Below are 25,197 nucleotides of genomic sequence, written 5' to 3' on the forward strand. Positions count from 1 at the left end.
CTGAAAATTTTTTTTGAGATTTTTGACCCTGATTCCAACGCTTTGAGCAGCAGACTGGTGCCTTTTTCATTTCTTCCCCTCGGTCATCAAGATAAGTATGATGACGGCCGGATGGCCGAGCGGTAAAGGTGGCAGCCTACCGCTCTGGGAACCCGGGATCGAATCCGAACGGGTCGAATAATCCCCAGGAATTTTTCGGGGGGTGGTCCGTTCGGATATGTCGGGCCCCGTCCCTCACCACCCGGTCGCCCCATTGTGGGCCTGGCCGAACCCATAATGGGCCTACTAAAAGAGGCCCTCTTAGTGCCCAAAGGGCGGAAAGAGTTAAAAAAAAAAAAGATAAGTATGATTAAAAAGACCCTCTTATAGTGCCCACGGGATAGAAAGATTGAAAATGAAAAAAAAATTAAATAAGTTTAATTTAAAGCCAAAAAATAATTTTTTAATTATTTATTTATTAACTAATACAATAATTAATTAACAAATATAAGTATAAGTAGATTATTGATTAAATGTAATAAATAATTTTAACGTATAAATATTTACAAAATAAATACAACGTGTTAGTTGGCAACAAGCAATTGTAATGGGGCAGATGGAGGAAGTAGAAAGCGATATAAATACAAATGTAAGTTACTGTTTTTACTTCAAAAATACTTTTGAAATAAGTGAATAATAAGATATAATCGATATTTTATTTATAAATCTTAAATAAAACGCGAAAAATGACTTGGTTGGTAAGGGGGCGTATACTGAGATATCAAAGGCATTTTACGTTGAATTAATGCTGATCTTTTCATAATTAATTATATTTTGTCATAAAACTCTCTGATACAACACAGTTTAATTACAGAAAAGACTTTGGTAAATTTTCTAGGGGTTTTTTTTTTCCTTTGGAGGGTGCCAGGGTCCCTTGGCTCCCCCTTTGGGTGTATGTACCATTGCTCTTCATTATCTTATACATTGACATGAGCTATATCTAGACTTTCCATAAATCTCATCAGCATTGTGGGTAGCAAGTCAAATACATATATAGTTTGTATTGTCAAATTCTTTTTTATTCGAAGTGCAATTTCCCTCAGATACAATAAGTATACAAATACTACAGTTAATATTGTAACAGTGTTGTATACAATTTTACAAGATTTAAATGCTCTTTATTGTTTTCTTAATGTGTTCCTTCTATTGGTGGCGTAAAGACCTCTAATAGAGAGGAACGTTATTGATGATGATTTTTAAAATCTTGGTGAATCCCAGACAACTGTATAGAGAGGTTTCATGTCGACATCACGAGTGACGTCATGAGCATGCGCAATTGTCCAGCGCCATCTTTGTGACTCTTTGTGACTTGTTTACGTTTTGTGTGTGTTCACGTGCGCTTTAACTGGAGTTTTTGTGTTGTTTTTTTCGTCGCGTATATCACTATGGTGATTTGTTGTGTAATTGGGTGTGATGCTAGTTCACTCAAGAACAAAGGAACATCATTTTTTAAAATTCCCGGCATTATTTGTCATCAAGGATCCCAAACTGAGAAGCTTTCACGACGAAGGCAAACTGCATGGCTCTCGAGAATTAACCGGAAAAATTTCGATACGAATAAAGTGAATATCAATACAAGAGTTTGTCAGAAACATTTCATTTCAATATTTACATTAATAAACACTAAGTTATATTTTAAAACCTAAAAGAGTTTACTGATTTGCTTATATTAATTTATTTCGGTATAGTGCATTTATAAATGAATAACTAATATAATTTCAAGCTTTAGCTAGTGCAAACTTATAAACGTTACACGTTAAAACTAAAAGCAAGTAGGCTTATTATATGCTAATTTCAACTAGAAAATAAAGGAACAATTTGAATTAAAAAAATTGCCACAGCTGTTTTTAATCAGACTTTTTTACTTTCAGACATAAATTCTTAGTTAAGAAATACGTAAAAACACGAGTTTTACGTACAAACAAAAGAAAACATATCTTTCCAAGCAATATTATTTCGCTGTTATTCATTACTTTTACTTTTATATCAGGAGAAACCCAGCCACTTGTTAAATAGTTATGGGCCTCTAAAGATTTATAAGCTTTCATTTGTGACAGGGTGTAGAAATTTGTTGTCAAAACCAAATAGTTTATAATATCACCAAATTCTACTTTCGGCCACAACTCTTGATCTACGACTTAGTCTGATAAACTGGCTTCGTATGGATCGCCTTGACATAACGAAATTTTCTCTTCGTATAGAGCTGCATCTCGTCCTGTTAGACTGCTAGAATAGCCCGCAAGAAAAATTCTTTTTTAACTTAATCCATGATAATAGAACTGCAGTATTTTTGTACGTTTAAACTAAAAAAAGACGTCGAACAACAAACCACGTGCAAGCTAAGCGAGCGAAAACTACCACAAAAATGGCGAATGGGCGGAGCAAACGTGTGTTTTATCACGTGACATGCGACCTTGAAACCTCTCTATACATTCTAGAATATCCAGACTAATCTTGGATGCATGACAAACCTAGTTATAGCTATCATATGTAAATTTTTGAAATTGTTGCTGAGTATTAACAGTTTTTGAACATTAATAACTATTTTCAAACATGTAAACCTGATGATTACTGTTGAATATGGTTGAAAACATTTGTTAATGATTAAAGTTTTTTTTTGTTTGCTGGATTGTTTAGAAATGTTTGTTGAGTATTAACAATTCTAATACATGAATAAAATTTTAATTATAAATCTCATGATGATTGCCAAATGAAAATCTATTAGCAGACATACTAAGACTAAAATATATGATGAATAGAGAATTATCACAACCATTTTTAAAAATCAAATGATTTAATGAAGAGATTGTGACAATTTATTTGAAATACTATTTTATAATAAAATCTTTGAATTATTCATTTTAATATAGACATATTGACAAAAAAGTTTCATACCAAGGATGTGCGTGAATCTAATAAAACTTGATAATTGAAGTCAAAAGAAAGGTGTACACCACACAGATCAGAAAATGACAACAGAGTGATAAGACAAGTATTGTTAAACAACTTTGCAAGATAGAGATTATTTTAATTCTTACTCAAATACTTTCAGTTAAGTCAATTTAACCTTTATTAGGTCAGTCATCTATATGCAATCTTGTTTAGCAACAAAAAAGGTTTATTAAATTGGAAAAAATACTTTTGGTCATATTTAATGACTGTCATCAGTAAATTACATCACACCACACTGGGATATATGTATTCATGTTTGTTCCAAAGGATGTTCCATTGGGTAATTGTTCTATTGCACCTGAAAAACTCAGGAGGAGTTAGAAAATGTTTGTGCAGAGATCAATTTTCGTTTATATACACTGAAAATTGGTTCTGTGTTTGTTATGACTATCATCAGGTTAAAGTTTCAAAAAGCTAACATTTATAAATACTAATAGAAATAGAACAGAAATATGCAGATGCCAAACTTGTTTGAATATAAAAAAATGGAGAAAATCTACAATCTGCTACATCACTATGACGTGCAAAAAAAAGCTATAAAAATAAAATAGTAACAAAAAATGCCCATCAGGTTACGTTGTGTGGACCTCAAACTAGAGTTTTCAAGCACTTGATATCAATCAAGTGCTTGAAAACTCTACTTTGAGGTCCTTGTAGTTTGCATGATTGATTATAGATTTTAAGGGCCTCAACATGTATAAAGTAAGCTTGTTTCTGATACACTTGGTGACTTTAGCTTCATCCTGATAAACCTTGCCAAATTGTCCAAGCAGCCAGGACTTAACATTGTTTTTTTAACTATAAAATGAAGGATTACATGATGGGTACTGTAGACACCCAAATTTTTAAGAAATCCACTGGATTTTTGTCATTCCACAGGAATTTATAAACTAAGATTCCTCTTGTACAAATATTCTCCTGCTTGTAGCTTACCAATTTCTTTACATGTTACTGAGGAGTGGTTGTACTTGACCATTCTACATTCTGCTTTTGTAATGTTACATCTGTCTACAGATGGGGTGTCCAAACGTAGATAGTGTTCTGGAAGTTGTCAATGAGTATTTGTATGATGCTAGGATAATAACTGAGATTCTTTCCAAGTGTTTTAATGTAGCAGAGCTCTTTCTATTGATAACAGTTGATGTTCCAAAAACATCAAATGTTGACTGTTGGACTGTTTGTCAACTGTTGGAAAATTTTTGGAATGTCAAATGGAAAAGAACAGAACATTAAATTTAAAAGTTGAACAAAGCTCTTTATCATTGTTTTTCTTACTACTTACATTCACTTTACATCAGAAGTGGCAGTAATAAAGGGCTTTTTCCAGCTTTTAAATTTAATGTTCTTTTCTTTTCCACATCACTCAATCCTGATGTAGGTCAAATTGACAACTAAAAGATCCCTCGCAGGTGGCCAAAGCTGGAATTCCCATATAGTCTCTCAAAATGCTCAATGGACAACAGATCTGCTGAAAAATGGCTGTTTGCGGCCATCATGAAATGTAGCACATAAGAGCACATGATTTTCTAAATGTGCTGTCAATGTCTGTCAGGTCACTGTAAAAGGTGACAGACTGTCTTATGAGATGGCTTCCCAGCATGCCAGCAGTGGAAGTAGTATGCTGCTCAACAATTGAAGTACATAGAGGCCCAGGATTATTTTGATTAATTTCATTATTGAAAATTAAGACTATACAAACAAAGTTTGAGTCTTTTTGCCTATTTATATCCTTTTTATTCCAGTCCAGGAACCACAAAACAGCTGAACAGCTGGCAACTTGAAGTAAAACTTCTAAAAATAACAGACGAATGCAATCAAAAAACTTACAATTAAAAATGATCTCAACGTCAACCCTTTTTGTAGGCTACGACATTTACAAACATTAAAAATTGTTAAAATTCTTCACGGGAGCATTCATGTTATATAATTGCATTTAAGCTGAGAGTCCTCTGGTGGATCTTTGGGCAGCCTATTTACATAATTGCCATGAATGCTGTCGTAAAGAATTTTAACACTTTTTAATGTTTGTAGACGACATGGCCTACAAAAAGGGATTGATGTCGATATCATTTTTAATTGTCCGTAACTTTTTTGATTGTATTCGTCTGTTATTTTTAGAAGTTTTACTTCAAGTTGCCGGCTGTTTTGTGGTTCTTGGACTGGAATAAAAAGGATATAAATAGGCAAAAAGACTCAAACTTTGTATAGTCTTAATTTTCAATAATGAAATTAATGGAATTGAAGTACTCACCAGTGATTCTCCATACTCCACACAGTACTGGGTTCATTGCAAACGAAACCAATGTTGCTGGGATGACAGAACACAGTTATTGCCACACATGCAAATTTGTCTCTGATAGTTATCATCTGCCAATTGTATGGAAAGAGATAGGATTCTGTAGTAAAGTTTCCATTTGTTTGGACAATTGGCAAAAACTCCATTGCAGCTGTTCATGCTTGTCTCAGAATCAGATAGTTATTTTTTAAGAATCCAGAGATTAGTCATCATGTATGCATATCCTGACTTATCCACTTCCTCCAACACTCCTTACATTTAAATTAGAATGGTTCAGATGAGACAATTCATCAAAATGACCATCATCGTAATGATGCAGCCTTTTTTAAACTCTGCATAATGTCTTTGACTGCATTATACAAATAAACCTTGAGTTCAGATTTTTGTATTGTTAATAAATCATGATGCCATAATTAAGTAGTTTAATTTTAAAACTACTTCCATGTTTTTCACTATTCATAAATTTCTATTCTGAATATGATGTTACTTGTTAGAGAAAAAGCAGTTACAAATTTTATTAATATATATTTGTTTATATAACCTATGAATTGTTTATGTTTAAGAGAGTTTGAAAGGGGTGCAGATTATTCAATAGGGCAGCTTATATGTCAATTTAAAACTGTAATGGCTGCTTCCATAGATACAGTTCAGTGAGTTATCAAAAGATTTTATTTTGCTTCTAGCAATTTTCTGCAGGTGATATATACAAATACAGTATGCGAAAAATTCAAGGAAAAAATATTTTAGTATGTTAGTAGTATGTTAATGATAATAAGGAGAGTTGATCAAATTTTCATTTTTATAAAATGTGTGCTATTTTATAGAGATGATGATAATTTTTTGTATAAATTCTTTGATAGCACCATCAATTTATATGTAATTTTCAGACATACTTTGCTTGAGAGATGGCATTATGTTTATACATTTAAATATTTTTTAATTAAAATTATTTATCATTAAATAAATGTTATAAATCTTTACTAATATTAATAAATTTTAAATAATCTGATATAAAAATGTGAGAATTATCATAAATAATTATCGAAGATATTAATTTTTATAGGGTGATAGAATCAATAATAATGAAAAAGATAAATTACCATGGCAGAAAATTACAAGCATTGCTGATATCCAGAAGCAAAGTAGAAACTGGTCATTAGCTGGAGATGCTGGGGTAAGCACAACTATATTTTAATTCATTTTTCATCTGTAAAGTTTTATAATTTAACATTATTTACCAAATTTATTCTTAAGTTTTGTTTTGATTACATTTAAATATCTATTTTTAAAAATGTAATTTGGATTTTTTTATGAACTTTTCAAAAATGAATATAAATGTAATTTAACCTAAAACAATCCCTATATAATCTATTGACTTTTCTAACAATTGATAATTATTTATATGATAAAAAAAATGCAATAAATTAGATTTTAAATTTAAGAAAAGTTTGAAGTTAAAATTTTAAGTTAAATAGCAAAATATGTAATTTCAAAGTTAGTTTTGAAATTCATAGAATTTATGAATTAAAAGTTTCATCTTCAATTATATTTAATTAGTATATTATTGATAAATTTGTATAATTATTTTAGAAATACTCCAGTTTAGCATTTTTAAAATTTAAATACTAAATACCATTTCAATTTCATTGATGCTCACTGTTCCTAATTAAATCGATTAATATCATGTGAGTTATAATATTAATCAATTAATATAACTTGTAAAATATAATATGAATTTTATTAATCTAATGTTTACAGTAATAACTAGATATGTAATAATATATATATTATTATTATATTGACTGATAGTTAATATTTCCTAATCAACTCTATGATGATAAAATAATATTTTAAAGTTTAATTTATAAACATTTTAAACATAATTTCCTATTTTGATTCATAAATTTTTTAGTAGTTTAACTTGATTATTATTTCATTTTTTTGTGACAGTGATCTAGTTTTTAAATTTTCGTAAAATAATATATTAGTGAAGGAAGAAATATTGTTGAGATTTTTGATTTTTAAGTATCTTATTTGTTTATTTTAAAAAATTTATAAGAAACTTTATATAACATAAAGGCATTATTCATTGGAAATAATTGTATAAATAAATAATAAGTCCATTTTAATAAAATGTAAATGTAAGCTACTATATCAATTACCATATTTACTCGAATATAAGACGACCTCTCATATAGGATGACGTGTGACTTTAAAGATCAAAATAAAGGAAATTAGATTTATTAATACAATTCTAATTTTATTTCATTTAACCACAAGTAAAACATCAAATTAACATAATTGCACATATTATCCCACAAAAATTACTAACATTTTAAAGTTTAAGGAAAAATCTTGTAAAATCGACAACATAATTTGTTCATGTAAAGCTGGAGAATTCAAAACTTTTTTTTTTTTTTTTTTTTTTTTTTTTTTTTTTTTTGCTAATTCTTAACAGTCGAATTTACTCTGTCGATTACACTTATGAGTTTCTCCGAATTCTGATTTCCAAATAATCATCTGTTTTCACATGGGAATGGATTAAATCTTGTATTGGGCTCCCGTGTGATTTTGGAATTTCAATCTGGAATTCAATTCAAAAGCTTTGCTTTTCCTATTGCTATTCATCTTTACTCCTGATAATATACAAGAACGATCCAAAAATACTTTTGTTTTTAAGTAGAAGAGGGTAAGCATCTGGTAAAAAATGCGAATACATGGTTCACAAAAATTATTTGCAAAAAACACAAAGAATCTTTCGCTTGCGCATGTAGGATGACCTAGGAATTTGAAGATGTGATAAATGAATAAAAATCTCGTCTTATATGCAAGTAAATATGGTATATCAAATTGTGCATATTTTTTTATTAAAATTATATAAAGTTATCGGTAAGTTAATTTTTAAGTAACAAAACAGTTATATTTTTGTTTAATATTTTTATTTTACAATTTTAATATTCTGAATAAACTGTACATTTTTATGGAAGTTTTGAACTTTATATATGTAAAAAAATTTCTCTTTTTTTACATATATAAAGTATTTTATACATTTTTAAATTTTCATTGAATTGTAGGAATTTATTGTAAATTAAGCATTTACAATAAAAGCTATTTATATTCATTGTAACTTCTTACATTATGAAATATAATGATTTTTAGTTGTTTTGAACATTTTTATCAGTTTAACTTTTTAATGATTTTTAAATTCTTATGAAAAATATTATTATACTTCATAATTGAAGAAATTCCAAAATATCATATAAACTTATATACACTTTTAAATTAATATTGATATATATATTTTTAAACAGATATTTTATAAATAGTAATGTTTACAATCATTCTTTCCTGTTAGTCAGAGTAAACTTATTTATGAATCAAATAATAGATATATATTCAACTGAAGGAATGTATGTATCAAGTATTATCTAAATTATTTCAGTTCTGTTATTTTATTATTATGTTCTTGGTATTGATTTTAGTTGCTTGTATATTTTTAATTTTGGTATCTAATTAATTAATATACTGGAACTGTTTGCAACTGATACTGACATGCACACGAAATACCTTCTTTGCTTACTCCAGCATTATTTATTCAAAATTTACTTTACTTAAGGAAGGCTTCTAAATGTGTCCAAAAACATCAGTAATTTAGAATAAATGATGCTTAAGTAAGGAAAGTAATTTTTGTGCTGTCAATTTTGGTATCACTTATTAAACTTCATTAGTTTCTTTCTATAAATCAAAGTACTTATCATGAAAATTTACAATAATAATAAATTTTAATTAAAGGAAAAAAATCTAAGAAATGTTATTTTAAGCCATTAGTTTATTCTCTTTAATCAAGAATTTAATTCAGAATTAACAATAAACTAATTTGAAATATTAGTTTATTGTCAATTACAATTATAATTAATATTTAAAAATTATATTTTTAAATATTAATTATAATTAAGAATGGTTTAATAAAAATGTTTAATTTTATTTTCCACAAACTTCCTTGTTATTGGAATATGAATCCTGACCAAAATTTTTTGGCATGCTGAAAGTTAGGCATATTATTTTTATTATAACTCTAGCACTAAACAGTAGGCAGAAATGTTATTTGATGTGAATAAAAAAGTATGGACTATTATAAAGCCCATTATATCTATCTACACATGAAATATATGAAGTATATTATAATAAAAAAGTATTGAAAATTTATGATGATGATTTAATTTTTGTGGGCCCTTGACACTGGGGACCCAGGGCTTAAGCTCTATTAGTCCCTATATAGATCTACCCTTGTACACAATACATGTATGCTGACTGGGTACCACAAGCTTTTGATACAATCTGGCTTGTTAAATGCTTCGAATAATGTCATGTGGGCCACTTGTTTGCTGCAGTGAACCTCCACATGAGCAGACGATCAAGTTCCTGCAAGCACGGCACTGACTTAAAATGACTAGCTGCTAGCTGTCAATGTAAAAGCAAACACAAATGATAAAAGTGTTTACATGTTAGAATAAATTATTATTGGCATATTTTGTTCTCATATAAAAAATATATTGACAGTCAAAACTTTCTCTTAGGCATCTGGCACATGCCAAGCAAGCCCAGAGAATTTGCCCCTGCAAATATATCATCTAGAAATATTAGTAAAGTATAAAAATACAATTAAAATGTTTTAATATAATCAATTTGAATATAATTATGCAAAAACATTTTTTTTGTTAGTGTTGAGCAGGCATTATATTTTTTTTATAGAACAATCTTCAAGTTATGTATTGTTTATTGACTAAATAATAATTGATTTGTAGTCTTTAGTAAATTGATTTGATAAAATTTAACAAAAAGTAGTGACTAGTTATTATTATAATTTAAGATGGTGTATATAATTATGTACAGTATTATTAAATAAATTGGAGCAGATGATTAGTTTTTTAAATAATTCTAATTTAATGTAAAATTGATATAATTTATAGATAATAAGCATTAGAAAATAAAATTCTGAAAATGTTGTGCAATGCTGGAAAGGTCTATTTTGTCCCTGGAAAGATGTTTGAGTGGACACCCTGTTTATTCATATAAGTGGATTAGATTTTTCTTGTTTCAGGACTATACTATAATTAGTGTGAAATTACAGTGGCAGTTTATCTGCCTTTATCTGCCTTTATTAAGAAAAAAAGCTATAACAATTATACATTTGTTGTTTACTTAAATTATTTTAATGACTTTTCAATTGCTTTCAATGTTAAAATTATTTCAGATCTTCACCAGAGATTAGCTAAGGCTTTACATTCTTTAATATAATGAAATGCAGATGCAAAGTATCAGATAACAAATGAAGATCTACTTAAAGATGAATAATGAGTGCATTTGGTTCTAAATGAAATTTAAACTGATTAATTAAAGCATATTTTCATGTTTTTACTTTAAACAAAATTTTTGAATTTAGTGTATAGAAAAAATTTTTGAAATAGATTTGAAAATGGGTTTGATGGTTTGAGTGCCAAGCTTTCAGAATTAAATAAAAAAAATTTTTTTTCCTAATAATTAGTTATGAAACAAATATCATGAGATTGAATGAATAAATTTTATATAAAGATATACTGTTTTATAGATATTAAAAAAATTAATGTTTGCTTAGTTAAAGGATTTACATTTAATGATTTCTGATATTCAGCTTCTCTGCTATCTTCAAGATTTTTCTCAGCAATTAATTTCTAAAACCCATGAAATGGAAAAGACTGTTGATCAACTTATTCATGAAACAAAGGTCAGTTTTTGAAAACAATAGATATTTTTAATTTTAGTATAGCTTAAGTCAAGATGATATTAATTAAATAGTATAATAAAATATTTTAAATTCTTTTGAATTAAATAAGAACAAAATTCATATGTTAAAAGTTTACTACTATGACTCTCTAAATACAACTTGAAAATATCATACTTATCTAAGCAATAAATTTGTAATGAAACTTTAAAACTGATTTTTATTTTATAATTAAACTCTATAAAATATTAAATTTTGTATTATTCTTTTCCAGGTTACTTCTTCAAAAATTAATAATGCAATAAATGATTTCCATATGTTATCAAATACCCAGTTTATTGAAAACGTAAGTAAAAATTAAATATATTTAAATTTATTTATTTTGTTTAGTTTTGTATATTTAAATGTTACACATGTGTAAAATTTAAATCTTGTTTTAAAATATAATTTTAAAATTTTTTAGAGAGTATATGATGATGAAATACAGCCTGAACCAGAGACTCAACAGAAACAAGAAGAACAGGTTAGTTAATGCAGATTTATATTATACAATAATGTACTAAATATCTAGTAAAATAGATTAGTAAAAATTGTATATTTATAGATATCTATTTATATTTGACCAGATATTTAGTAAATCTCTAACTTTTCGAAAGGAACAAAAATATTCATAAAATTTAAGATTTTACTCCATTATTTTTATATACAGTTGAACACAGTTATAACAAGCACTAGGGGACTGGCAAGATTTTCTTGTTGTATCCATAAAGAGCAATGATATAACTAGGGGAGAAATGAGTGGCTGCTTTAGGCACAAACACATGGGAGTGCCTTGCAGGTAGCAAAATTTGTAGCTATGCCACTGGTGATTAGTAAAATCTGTCTTTTATTTTTTATTCTAAATAAGTTGATCCAGAAAAAAAGTTATACATTTTATGACTATTAATAAAAATACAGTACAAAATACAGTATAAACTACAATATAATTAATATTAAACAATTTACTTTTTCGTAATTAAAGATAAAGCCTAATTTCAGTTAGTCTTTTTATCTACCGATCTTAAAATTAATGTTGATCAACTTTAATGATTGCTTTGTTTTTCCATAATGTCAATATTGTCGATGGTGACAAAGAAAACTTTCCACACATTTCAACATTTTTAGCACCACATTCAACTTTTTCATAAACCAAGAGAAATTTTCTTTTCTTCATAGACATCTTTCTCATAGAAGGATTTGTTTCTAACTAGAGTGTACAGTAATTTTCCAATAGTATTGATGATTGAATGAATTGGCATAATAGTGCCAGAAGCTAGTTAAGAAAGAGGCGATGGTCTCCAAAAAGATAGGTGAGTAATATAGGCCTGTAATCAGATTGTAAAACTCATTATCCAGTGGCATAAAACTAAGTAACCCTTTAGTTTTATCTGTTCCAAGAATTCAGTATCATATTTTTTACTACTAGAACAATTAAGAATGTTTGTTTGCATAGCTATTGAAAATTTGCTTGGTATATCCATGGAATACACTTGTTATAACCTTGAGAAAATGTATGAAAATACACATAAATTAAAAATATTATTTCTTGCTCATTATAACTGTGAACTCACTATATCTGTGTTTATAACCAAGTTTGACTGTATTTAAAATGTAAAAGAAAGATCATATTTTTTAAATATCTGATTTTGCCTACTATCTTTTTATTTATTCATATTTATTTTCAGATATAGTGGTATTGTTATATTTGAAGTGTAACAAACATGAGCACATGAGGAAATTGTAACATTAACAATTAAAAAAAAACACTGCAACTATCCTACCCTATTTTTACATCAGACTTGCCTTTTTCATCCTTGTGCAGTAACACGAGGCTTATTCATCTGTGGTGACATAGTATGTAACCACAAACAATACTTTCACAGATATTTTTATCTAAAATAAATCTGAACAAGTAAAAGTTTTATTTAATGACATAAAAGATTAATCTAGAGAGACCTTTTTTTGCTAAACAGATGTCACAATTTTTTAATCTCTTGCTTTATAAGCTTTAAACATGAGGAATAATAATAGTAATAATATAATAATAATAATGCTAATGATATGGTAAAATAATACAATAATTATGTTATACATAAAAAAAAACTAAAATTTTTAAGATTGAAACCTATATTGTGTAGCTTCAGTGCCTGGCATCCTATCCACTCTGCTATTGCCATTCCAAAGAAATGTGAAACTTCAGCAGACTTATAAGCTAAACACTCAATTTTCAGAGGCTTGTTTTTCAGAAAAGCTTGAGGAGTGGATCCTATTACAGGCATACTTCAGACTATGTCCATTTCATGATAAAACAAACCACAGATATGCCAATCATATATTTCTACTCCTACCATGATTCAACAGCTATTCCCACCAATACAATGCTTCATCCATTCTAAATGTTGCTGTCTGTCCAGTTTTTGCTTCATGTGTCTGGGTGTCCCTGTGATGAATAATGTCTTGGTTTTAAGAAAACTTGGGAAACATGAATTAGGCCGCGACTCCACTAGCGCAAAAACGGCCGTAAAACCCCTCGCCGTAAAAGCTGTTAATCACGTGACCTGTTTGTGTTGGGTTTGTGGTGGAGGTCCGGTTAACGAAGCTTTTTACGGTGACGATACTATTATGGTTGTATACGTGATATATCGATATAAAGACAATGATTATATTCTACGAGTTTTTTCTGTACTATAATTACAAATGTAGTAAAAATAATATCTTTACTTTCATATATTAACTTTTATTATTGTATTATTAAGATAATATTTAGCACTTATAAGCTTAGCTTTTTTATTATATACTCCTCTAAATGAAGGATTTTTCTTTGGCCGTCCATATCTCGTGTTTTAGGCATTCATTATTATAATCGGGATACCTCTTGTCGTAGATATATGAATACTTTCGGATGTTTTCGATAAATCTTTCTGGATCTATTCTAGATCTTTTCCAAGTAGCCACGAGAGAACGTACACAAAAGCTCGTTTTCCGCCATTTTCGAAGTGTCACAATGACCTAGATTTCACTGACTTTTGATTGGTGGATGGTATCGTTTTATGGTCGTATTAGCGTCGAAAGTTGAACACTGCTCAACTCGCTTTTACGCTGGTTTTACAACCTGCTCAGGCGTAATTACGTCACGTGATTAAAAGCTTTTATGGCCGTTTTTACGCTAGTGGAGCCGTGGCCTTAATCATTTTCTAATTATATAGCTGATTTTATAATCAGCACAGAAACTTTCTGATAATTTAATTATCAAATCATTTATAATAATAATCTAGAGTAGTGGTCCAGATATTGAGTCTTGAAGACAGCCTTTATTTAAGGAGCAGGTTTTTCAACAAAGCCCAATTTAAGCTTAGCTGTTCTGTCTTTTAAGAAATTCTTGAGCAAGTAGAAAATTATTTGTGATACTGTAGTATCTCTGATAAGTTTTAAAACTGAGGGCCCACCACAGTCAAATATGCCTTTCATATCTAGAAATATTAACAGAAACATCAGTCTCTTCTTTTCTTGCTGTAGAGTATGACACAACTTAACAAGGGCATTCTCTGGAACAATGGGGCATGAAACCATTCTGGTCATTGCTCAAAAACTTTCCATGAGGTAAAACACACTTTTTTTTTTTTTAATTAAAAGTATGAAAAATGGCAATTTACCTTACAACTACTATTTGATGGGACAACATTAGGTATGTAACCTGGGGTATGCCTGTATTTGGACAAGGAGCTGTTTGTATTTAGGCTGCATGTTCACCAAATTTCATTTGAATGGTAGACCCATATGTTTGACCCTCTCCTTGTTAGATATATTAATATATTGTATATTTATTATTTTAATATTGATCTGATAGTTAATCTGTTTATATCATTATATATACAATATATTTCTTATACCTAATGCATTATTTCCAAGTACTGTATATGTACACACATGCACACACAAACAAATAAAAATACCAGTAACAGCTGTTTTTTCATTAGATTTGCTGTAGTATCACTATTTTTTAACTGTAAGCACTTATTTTTTTAAATAATATTTATTTCTGAATTTACTGAAATGTTTTGCTATTTTATGTTAAAAAAAATTTAGAAAAAAATATTTGTATCAATTTTTTTAACATAAATTGTTATTGATTTCCTATAGATTAAAATGTGTTTCTGCACAAATTTTATAGAAAATAAACTCCTTTTAATATTTTTTTCTTTTAAAACTGTTTTATAGTGTAATAATTACTATACTTCAAAATATTTATATGTCTTACTTTTTAAATTTATTACCTACAAGAGAACTCAAGTTGAAAATTCTTCCTGTATAAAATATTTTTTGTTTACTTCTAAAATATTATAGCCATATTTTTACTATGAATCTAATTAATTAGATATTAAGCAATTTGGACTAGAAATAGTGGTTAAGATGCCATCTCATGTTAAATTTAATAATTAGAAATAAATAAATTTTAATTTAGAATATTCTTTCAGTGTATTTTAAGTTATATTGAGCATTGAATTGTTCCCAGTTGGTGAACTCAGAGACTAATATGGTTATATCTAAATTGGTAGAAAATGAAGATTGGATGGAGGTCTAGGTAGTGAAACTGGCAATGCATCTGCATGGTAAGGAGTTTTGGTTTAACTCCTGCCCAGACCAATTTTTTCTTTTAGAATATTCTAAATTAAATTTATTTATAATCATTAAACTTAATACAGGATGATAACTTAACTGCCTATTACTTGCTTACATCAAATAGCTTAATATCTGATTAGTCTCATAGTAGCCTAATAAAAATCCAGATGACATTTGCTTAATAATAATAATGGGTTGTCTGTTTATATAGTTTCTTGTCTATAAATCAAAGTTTTGTTAATTTTAATTTAAAATACAACATCCACAATAAAATCTTACAAATACAGATGTATGCATTTATTTATTATTTATTGCTTTTAGACTAAAGAGCAGAGAGAAGCAGAAATAATACCACAAATAACAGCAGCTCTTTCTCTTGGCTTGGAAGTAATTGAAAATGCCTTTGATAAAGTTGAATTGCAACAAGATTCTGACAGTGAAGATGAAGGAAGGACCACACATGGTGAATCTATACTAGAACCAAAGGTTTTTAAATCTTACATATTAATTTTAATTAAAGCAATATTTGTGTTTAAATAAATTTATTGTTTTTGATGATGATGATGATAATAATAATAGGATCCTTATCTTAATCGTCCATTACCTCATATAATTGGTTCAGAAGCATTCTATAATGATGAAACCATTGGACTTGGTGATCTTGTTTCAAATGGTAAATATTATACTTTTACTAATATTACAAAGTAATTTTTTTTTATTCAGGCATTTACATAATTATATAAAATTGTACACAACATTTCACATTTTCATTGTTGAAATAATTTTCATGATATAATAAATTATCAATTACAATTGACCTATTTATTAATGTTAACCTGATATATACATACATATATAATGTATGTATAAGTAAATGGTTATATATATATATATGACTCACAGCTCACCAGTGGGTAAGTGGTTTTGTTCCCTGAATACTCGGAGTTCGGTCATGGATTTGTGCCTTGCCAGGACGGGCTGGCCACGTGGTGTTTTCTGGATGGGTTTTCTCCATGTCTGTAGTGCCTGAATAGGGTCAGTTACCCTTAAAATGACCTCCTGAAAGGCATTCCCCATTACCCCCAGACAGATTGCCCAAGTGTTGTGTTGCTGTAACTAATGAACAAACATTATATATATATATATATATATATATGATTATTACAAAGTCTCTGGGCAGAGTAGCAATTCCATTCTGGTTTCCTCATGCTTCATGAAGGAACTTGTAGATATTTTTAAGAAATTAGCATATTTTAAAAGTTAATAACTTATGAACTTTATGGAATTTACACAGTTTGTCTATATTAGTTTATATTAATGTTGTGCTGTTTGACAAAATTTATTGACTGCTTAAATTAATTCATAATTTAAAGTTATTATGTAAGACAAATTTTTATTATAATATTATAATTTAATTACAATCACTCCATATATACTGAGTGATTGTAATTAAAATACTCCTATTTAACACTACCTAGAGAATATTCATTCTTGTACAACTCATACTAGTGTCAAAACTTTCACCTTTACACTGAAAAATTTTATTCATAATTGTCACAAAATGTTTTTGGCCCTATTTATGAACCCTCTTCATTTTTCCAGCTTTCTATTTTAGAATAACCAAATTGCTTCAAATCAAATTAATTTTACAATTGAATTATGTATTGTTGATACAAACAAGTAGTAGTGTTTTCTTTTAATTTGTTTAAATTCCTTTTTTAATGGCATATCTTCATGCTGTCAGGAAAATGCAAGTCTCAAAAATTTGATTTGAAAGAATTTGGAGAAGTTGAGTTATTTTAAAATGAAAAGATAGAATACCTGACAAAGGCTCATAAATAGAACTTAAATCATTATATGGTGATTATGAATAAAATTTTCCAAGTAAAAGTGAAAGTTTTGATACTGTCTAGAGAGAGATTTAGCAGTCCAAATGCAATCAGATTTGGTATAGTGACATTTTAGCATATGTAGAAGAAATTTCTAAAAACTGAAAGTACCAAAACTCATTACACTAGCACTTTTGGCACTGCAAGCAATAATAAGCAGTTTAATTTGTGGGGACACTTAAAAAAGTGTGGTTTATTCAGGACATGTTGCAATTTTGGTAGCTTTGAAAGATAGTATCACATAGTATGTTAGAAGTATCACAGATCAGATGGCTGGCCGTTTAACACACTGTTCATTGCTTTAAAGTTATACATCTTCAGAATGTGAATCCTGTGTCACCAAGGTCTCTGTATAGCATAAGTGGATTGTAGAAATAAATGCTGTTGCATGAAGTTCCAAAAGTGTCATAGTAGTGAGTTTTGGTACTAATTTTTTTTATAGAAATGACATCATACCCAATTTGATTGCATTTAGATTGCTAAATGCAATCAAATTGCATTTAGTGCAAAAACAGTGTTGAATAGAAGTACTTTAATTATGATCTCCCATTATTTTATTTGGCTATCAATTTTTAGCATTTTACAAGAATATCAAAATTTTTTTAAGTATCAATATATTTTAAATATGAATCTTAACAATCTAAATTTTTTATTTTGTAAATCATATTTTGCTTTCACATAATAATAATGTTAATAATAAAAACATTAGTATTTATAATCTGTTAAAGATATTTTAAATAACAAATAGGTTAAAAAAATCATTACTTGTACATTATATCTTGTGTAATTACAAAATGTACTGTACTTGTCATATATAATCTAAAATATTAATTTAAAAGTGAATTAGTTCATTCATTTTTAAATAAAAACTAAAAATTTGTCTAAATGTTCATATAATAAGTACCCTTAATTCTTATTAAAAAGATGATTTATATTTTTAATAAGAATTAAGTGTACTTATCAAATATATGTTGAATAAAAATCCTGTAATGATACAGCAATGATAGTATTTGAACTTCACTATTTTTGTGTTAAAAGAATCTTATCAGAAAGATTATTTATAATTAAAAATATTTTGCAAATTAAAAATGACTACATATAAATATTTATGCTTTCTTAAATAAATTTTAAAGTATCACCTTCAATGAGGGAAACCAGCCCAAATTTATTGTAAAAAATTTCAAAAGTATTATTATTGCTATTGATAATGAAAATATTTTATAATGATGGTTTTAAAATTTTAAGACATTGTGACATAGAAGCAATGAAAGTTAATAGATTAATCACTTTTATGTATTGTAAGAAAAAAATAAATAAAATCCAACAAACAGCAACATATAAACAAAGTTATAAATAAAACCAAAGAATTTTAATCTATAATTAATTATTAAAGGTTATAAAACAAATATAAATTATACAAATTGTTAACTGTATTTTAAGTCTTAAATTTAACTAATATAATGTGGAATTGTTAGATTTCAACTGATTCCCTAATAAACTCATTTTAAATTCAAAGTTATGCATATGTAGAACTGCTAAATTACATTTCCTAATTTCTTTAATAAACATAAGATTGATTGCCTTAATTAAGCATTCTTGTATGTATGTAATTTTAATATTGAGGACAAGTTTTATTTATTTTGAGACTCTTAAATTCAATTTACTCAAGTTTTCTAAATCCAAAATTTTAAATTATTTATATACAATCACATAGTATTTTGAAATCTTAAAATATTTTACAAATTAAATCTTTTTTTAGAAATTGAAAGTGAAAATGAAAGTGATATCAAGGAAGAATTTGAAAGTGACAAAGAATCCTCATCTGATGAATCATTTGTGAGTATTATTAAATTTATCTTTAATAAGTTATTGCTATTCAAATTAATTCTGAGCACAAATTTTAAATATATACAGGAATGAAAATTTTAACTTCTCAATAACTGGAACAAATTACTAAGTACAATCAGCAGGAATTTTAATGTAAAAATTGACAAATATTTTTAATTTTAAACAAGTTCTGCATCAGGTAAATAATAATCCAAATTGAAACACTAAGAACACAAGTTTTCAAAACTTCTTAAAATAATTAGAACAGATATAAGTTTTGTTTTACATCATTATGTAACTATACATAATCTGTGGTCTTTTTAAGAATTATAAAATTAAACAGATATAAATATATGATGTAAAATTTTACAAACTAATAACAGTTAATTTATGTTGGTATTTCCTGGTTTTTCATAAAAGCATTGTCATGCATATGAGACACCTTTTCCATCTTTAAAGTTAATACATCTGCCAGTCAGGTCAGATTTGTATATTTCTAAGCTTTTAAGAAGATGGTATGTGTTTTATTCAAAATATTGTGTTTTTTGTTTATGGAATGCTTAGTGAACCCAATGAGTTACTAAGCATTCCATACACAAAAAAACACTATTTTGAATATTAAAAAAAAATACTTTTGTCAATTTATGCTACTGAGACTGGCATGCAAACTGATTTTCAGAATGCCACATTAATCAAACAGTCCTTTCAAACCAACATTGGGGCTCTATGACCCTTAGAAATATACAAATCTGACCTGACTGGCAGTTGTATTAACTAGTGATGTAACGAATATTCGGTTATTACCCAGTATTCGGCCTATTCGGCCTATTTTTCACTATTCGGCCGAATACCGAATATTTAAATCACTATTCGGCCGAATACCGAATATTTAATTACTATTCGGCCGAATACCGAATACCTAAAAACAGGAGTAAGAAATAACAAAAACACAATAAATTAATCATTTTTTAACTTTTATTAAGGCTGAACATTAAACTATAATTATTAAAGTTAATAAGAAATAGCATCTAACTCTAGTATTAAATTATTTCGTAGTTAAATAATAATATAGCCTTTATCTAGCCCGATATGGCATTGATGGTGTGTAGGTTAGAATGTATTGGGCATTAATGTTATTGTTTAGTTAATTATGTTATATTCGTATTCGCATATATTTTAATATTTATACGATATTTCAAAATGAGTTATGAAACGTTTTATTGGAACTTATCGTATTTAATGAAAGAATTATTTATCTATTTCTAGAAGATGAGTAACTAATATATAATTTATTTTATATATAAAGCAAAGAATGAGCATTTTTCATTATATACAAAAGATAACATTTGAAATCATGTTAATTTTAAAAATATTGACAAAAACAATAGCAACAAAATATCACAAAACTTCACAAATAGAAACCCCCCAATAATATATTTGAACCGTTCCACAACTGGGGAGAAACTAGACCATATTATGTCACCACTAAAGTATATCCTTAGTGTACTATTCAGTCTGCAAATACGTAGTAAAAACAAAATTTTAGTGTTTAATTAAAGAGTTAAAATGATCGATTGCAAATAAAAGAACTTGGTATTTGGATGTAAGTTATAACTTACATCCAAATACCAACAACTGCCGAATCATATCGGGCTATTTATGGCTATTACATAAATTATAAACCAATTTGGCACTAGAGGTAGACGTTAGGCTCCATCTCATATTAAGTTTAATAATTATAATTTAATTAATTAATTTAAATAATTTAGACCTAATGAAAGAAAAAATCGTAGTGACAGAGGGCCAATAGATAGCACGGTGCGCGATCCTTGCATAATGAGGTTTGCGCGCTAATTTTTATATGTGCGTTAATCAAGCCGAATAGTTTGGCCGAATATTCGGCCATTCGGCAACGCTCCTGGCCGAATATTCGGTATTCGGTTGAGGCCAAATATACTATTCGTCACATCACTAGTATTAACTTTAAAGATGGAAAAGGTGTCTCATATGCATAGCAATGCTTTTATGAAAAACCAGGAAATACCGACATAAATTAACTGTTATTATTTTGTAAAATTTTGCGTCTTATATTTTTATATCTGTTTTAATTTTATAATTCTTAAAAAGACCACTGATAATATAGTTGTATAACGATATAAAACAAAATTTATTTCTGTTCTAATTATTTTAAAAAGTTTTGAAAACTTGTGTTCTCAGTGTTTCAATTTCAATTATTATCATCATTACTTACCTGATGCAGATCTTGTTTAAGATGAAAAATGTTCATTGATGTTTACATTAAAATTTGTTACTGAATGTTAAAAGTTTTAATTGTGCTTAATGAAAATTTTAAATTTTAGGAAATTTGTTAAAGTATAATTGTGTTTTTCTTTGTTTATCTATATTTGATTGGAAGGATAACAATATTGAAATTTATTATGATAAAACAATTTTTCAATAAGCATATTTAGAAATTTTTGCAGAATTGCAATATCAGATGAGGTTCAACTACTATAATAACAATAAAACTAACAACTTGAAATAAAACTTCACAATATTCAAATTTTGATGATAACACACAAATTTCTTTGGTAACTAATTACATAAAATAAAAATTCTTATCATAACATAAATATCAGTTTAAGTAGTTTTTAAAAATTTCATTGTTTTAATTGTATATATATTTTTTCAAATTTTAAAATTAAATTAAAGTTTCTGAAATTAATTTTAAAACTTTCAACTTGTTTTATAAATTCTGTTTTTAATCAGTTTTTTAGATTTGAAAATAACGATAATAAACGAATTAAAAATTAATTTTAGAGAGATGATAATGAAGAAATTAAAAATCCTTCAGTTCCAAATGAAAAGTCATCGCCACCTAAAAGTATTTTTGAAGGAATGCCAAAAATACCAAGATATTCAGATAGTGACAGTGCTTCTTCAGATCTCTTTAGAGATGAAGGAGAATATTTGTCTGCTAGTACTGAAACAGATGAATTTGTAAAAGAAGGAAAAGTTAATGATGATATTCAATCTATTTCCAAAAACAGCATTCGCTCTATCTCTAAAAATAGTGTTGAGATAGAAGATTCAACTAGAGATTTGTTTGAAGGTAGGTATATTAATTGCATAGATTTTTAAAATTTATATTTTATTTTGCTTTTGAGCATACTTGTATTAAAAATATTGATTTTAAGCAATAAATTTCTCAAATGGCTTAGCTAAATTTTTTAATGAAAATTTAAGATATCAAGAGTAACCAAAGGGAGGCCAAGGAACAATTGTCTCCCTTGAGATTTGCTTTACTTTTTCATTTTTATTTATTATTATTTTTTTAATAATAATTTTATAAGGCAATGATATTTTTATAACAGATTGATGTTAGTATTTTCTCTTATTATATTGAAGTGACTATAATCCATGTGTGACAAGATAGCTTTAAAAAGAACTAGAGAGGCTATGTCTGGTTGTACTGTTGGAAAGATTCCATGTTTTATAGAGTAATTGGAATTTTCTTTTTTACACACATTTATTAGTCAATCTCATGAAGATATTGAAAATAAAGTTCATTTCTACTTACATTAGATATGCTTTTGAAGTTTTTTTTAATGAACCAATATCATTGACTGCCGGATGGCTGAGTGGTCAAGGTGGCAGCCTACCGCTCTGGAGGACCCAGGATCAAATCTGGACAGGTCAAAAAATTCCCAGGAATTTTTTGGGGGTGGTTTGTTCGGATATGTTGGGCCCCATTCCTCACTGCCCCATTGTAGTCCTGGTTGAACCCTGCTTAAAGAGATCTTTTTAGTGCTCACCAGGCTGAAAGAGTTAAAAAAAATAAATAAATAACCAATATCAGTAGAGAATCTGCTATAATTAATTTGGCTGAACAGTGATTTATTGTAAATTAATAAGTAAGCTAATTAACAGTTAGTTAATTAGCTTATTTATCATTTGCTAATTAACATTTATTTAAAATTTGCTATTTTAATGTCAAACTTTTTACTTTACATTTTGTTTGAATAAAATCAAATTGAAATGTCTTCAAATACACTGCTGGCCATTAAAATTGATACACTAGGAAGGAAAGCGAATAGCAGAATAATGTTTATTGTACACATACAGTATAATGGGAAGAAGACATGATTAAATTGACAGGTAATCTTGAGTTACAGTGAGCATCATGTACCTTTCACTGAGCATGTTGTATCTTTCATGCAAATTTCGCATTTGTTGCATGCTGCCTTCATGGTGTAGCAATTTTAATGGCCAACAGTATAAAAAAGCATATCAGGTATATTATGCATTTTGGAAAGGTTATAATGCTGTACAAACAATACAAAAAACTGATAATGTGTATGGGAAAGATGCTCCTAAACTTCAAACATGTCAATTATGTGTGAGACAAGCTGGGAGGGCCAGGGGGTTCCCTAATGACCACTTAATCGGCATGAGTTGGTGGAACCCGATCCTGGGGTCATTGGATGGCTTAGGAGGGCAAGTAGTGGAGTGGGGAGGTCACGAGTAAGTCGGTAGGTGTCTCAGTTACTGATGAATAGACATGTAGTCAGGTTAACAAATAAAAATATAAGTTTAATAAGAACATCTAAATCTAAGAATATGCAGAAATATGGAATTTACATATAAGGCAACATGACAAAATATTTATACTCTGCATACTGTTTACTATTCGCTCCTAAGAGACAGTTTACAGAAAAACTTCAGAGATGTGGTTTTCTGTCTTTTTGTGGAGGTTGAGCTGTAATCAATGTATTCCTTTCTCATATAAGGAGAGCCATCTTCTCTGGGAAAGTCTGCTTTAGGCTGTTCCGGATATGATGGACAGAAGTCTTCTCCTTCATTCGTGGGGTCCGTCTTGTGATTGCTGTTCTGGGAATAGCTACTGGAAACTGGGCGGCTGTTGCTGGTATATGGCTGTTTAGACTGCTCCACCACAAATTGAGTTTTCGTCTCCCTTTTATTGATTTAGCCTGGGAAAAAGAGTCAGGTGATTGACTGTTTGAATGATGAATCTGCAGGTGTGAGATGAAGGGTTACCATTGCTGATGTTATGACATTGTCCGCCTGCAGCTGTCATGGTCCATATTTGGTTTGAGACTTGTATGCTTTTGTCTATTCAAACGTCGACAATCAACTTTCTCTTCCTTTAACACTGTAGGATGCAATTAAAATTCACTCATTTCTTTTGCACCAACTGAGAGCACCATTTTTCCTTCCAATGATAATATATGTCTGTTTAACTTGTATTTTCTCAAAGTACATACTAATATAACAAAGATATTTATAATTTTTATTTGTTTAGACTCTGATGTAATATTTCTCTGTCAGTTGTTGATAGTATGGGTGATATTCAATCTGTTTCCTGTGCAATGTTTTCTTTACAATCACAACAGAGAAATAGGCTTAAGATTTTTCTTAATTTTACACAAAATTGCATCCGGATCCTCACATATGGTTTAAGAAGTTTCAATCAGGAAATTTTGAACTAAAAGAAAGCTGTTGACAAACTATTTTAAAAGAAGAAATTGTTAAAAATCAAGTGAATAAGACACGAAGTGTATAACCAAACGAACCAGGAAAATAGCACTGAAAACATACTATACGAGTTTAATTCAAGAGTGAGATACAACTTGGATGCACAACAAATTGCATTTATACTTTGAGCACTTGTTTTACAGCCATACAGTTCAAACTTTGAAGCATCATTCAAATGCCAGATCAAACTTTTGTCAAATTTAGCATTCAAAGTACGA

At 28.3% G+C, this 25,197-nt stretch overlaps 1 protein-coding gene across 3 annotated transcripts in view; it reads left to right on the forward strand.

Moving 5' to 3' along the window:
* The first annotated feature begins 517 nt into the window (after nucleotides 1-517).
* The window catches only part of LOC136972403 (WASH complex subunit 2-like), a 48,953-nt gene continuing 24,273 nt past the window's right edge, over nucleotides 518-25,197 (forward strand). For all 3 annotated transcript variants that reach the window (XM_067266995.1, XM_067266992.1, XM_067266993.1), the window contains exons 1-9: nucleotides 518-628; nucleotides 6,351-6,461; nucleotides 10,959-11,051; nucleotides 11,323-11,394; nucleotides 11,512-11,571; nucleotides 16,029-16,193; nucleotides 16,287-16,380; nucleotides 19,356-19,432; nucleotides 22,244-22,535. In XM_067266995.1, the coding sequence (XP_067123096.1) occupies nucleotides 587-628; nucleotides 6,351-6,461; nucleotides 10,959-11,051; nucleotides 11,323-11,394; nucleotides 11,512-11,571; nucleotides 16,029-16,193; nucleotides 16,287-16,380; nucleotides 19,356-19,432; nucleotides 22,244-22,535 (1,006 nt within the window). In that variant the 5' untranslated portion in view covers nucleotides 518-586. The remainder of the gene's footprint in view (nucleotides 629-6,350; nucleotides 6,462-10,958; nucleotides 11,052-11,322; nucleotides 11,395-11,511; nucleotides 11,572-16,028; nucleotides 16,194-16,286; nucleotides 16,381-19,355; nucleotides 19,433-22,243; nucleotides 22,536-25,197) is intronic.

The sequence above is a fragment of the Centruroides vittatus genome, unplaced genomic scaffold (genome assembly GCF_030686945.1).
Source record: "Centruroides vittatus isolate TY-2023 unplaced genomic scaffold, ASM3068694v2 contig_290, whole genome shotgun sequence".
NCBI classification, from domain to species: domain Eukaryota; kingdom Metazoa; phylum Arthropoda; class Arachnida; order Scorpiones; family Buthidae; genus Centruroides; species Centruroides vittatus.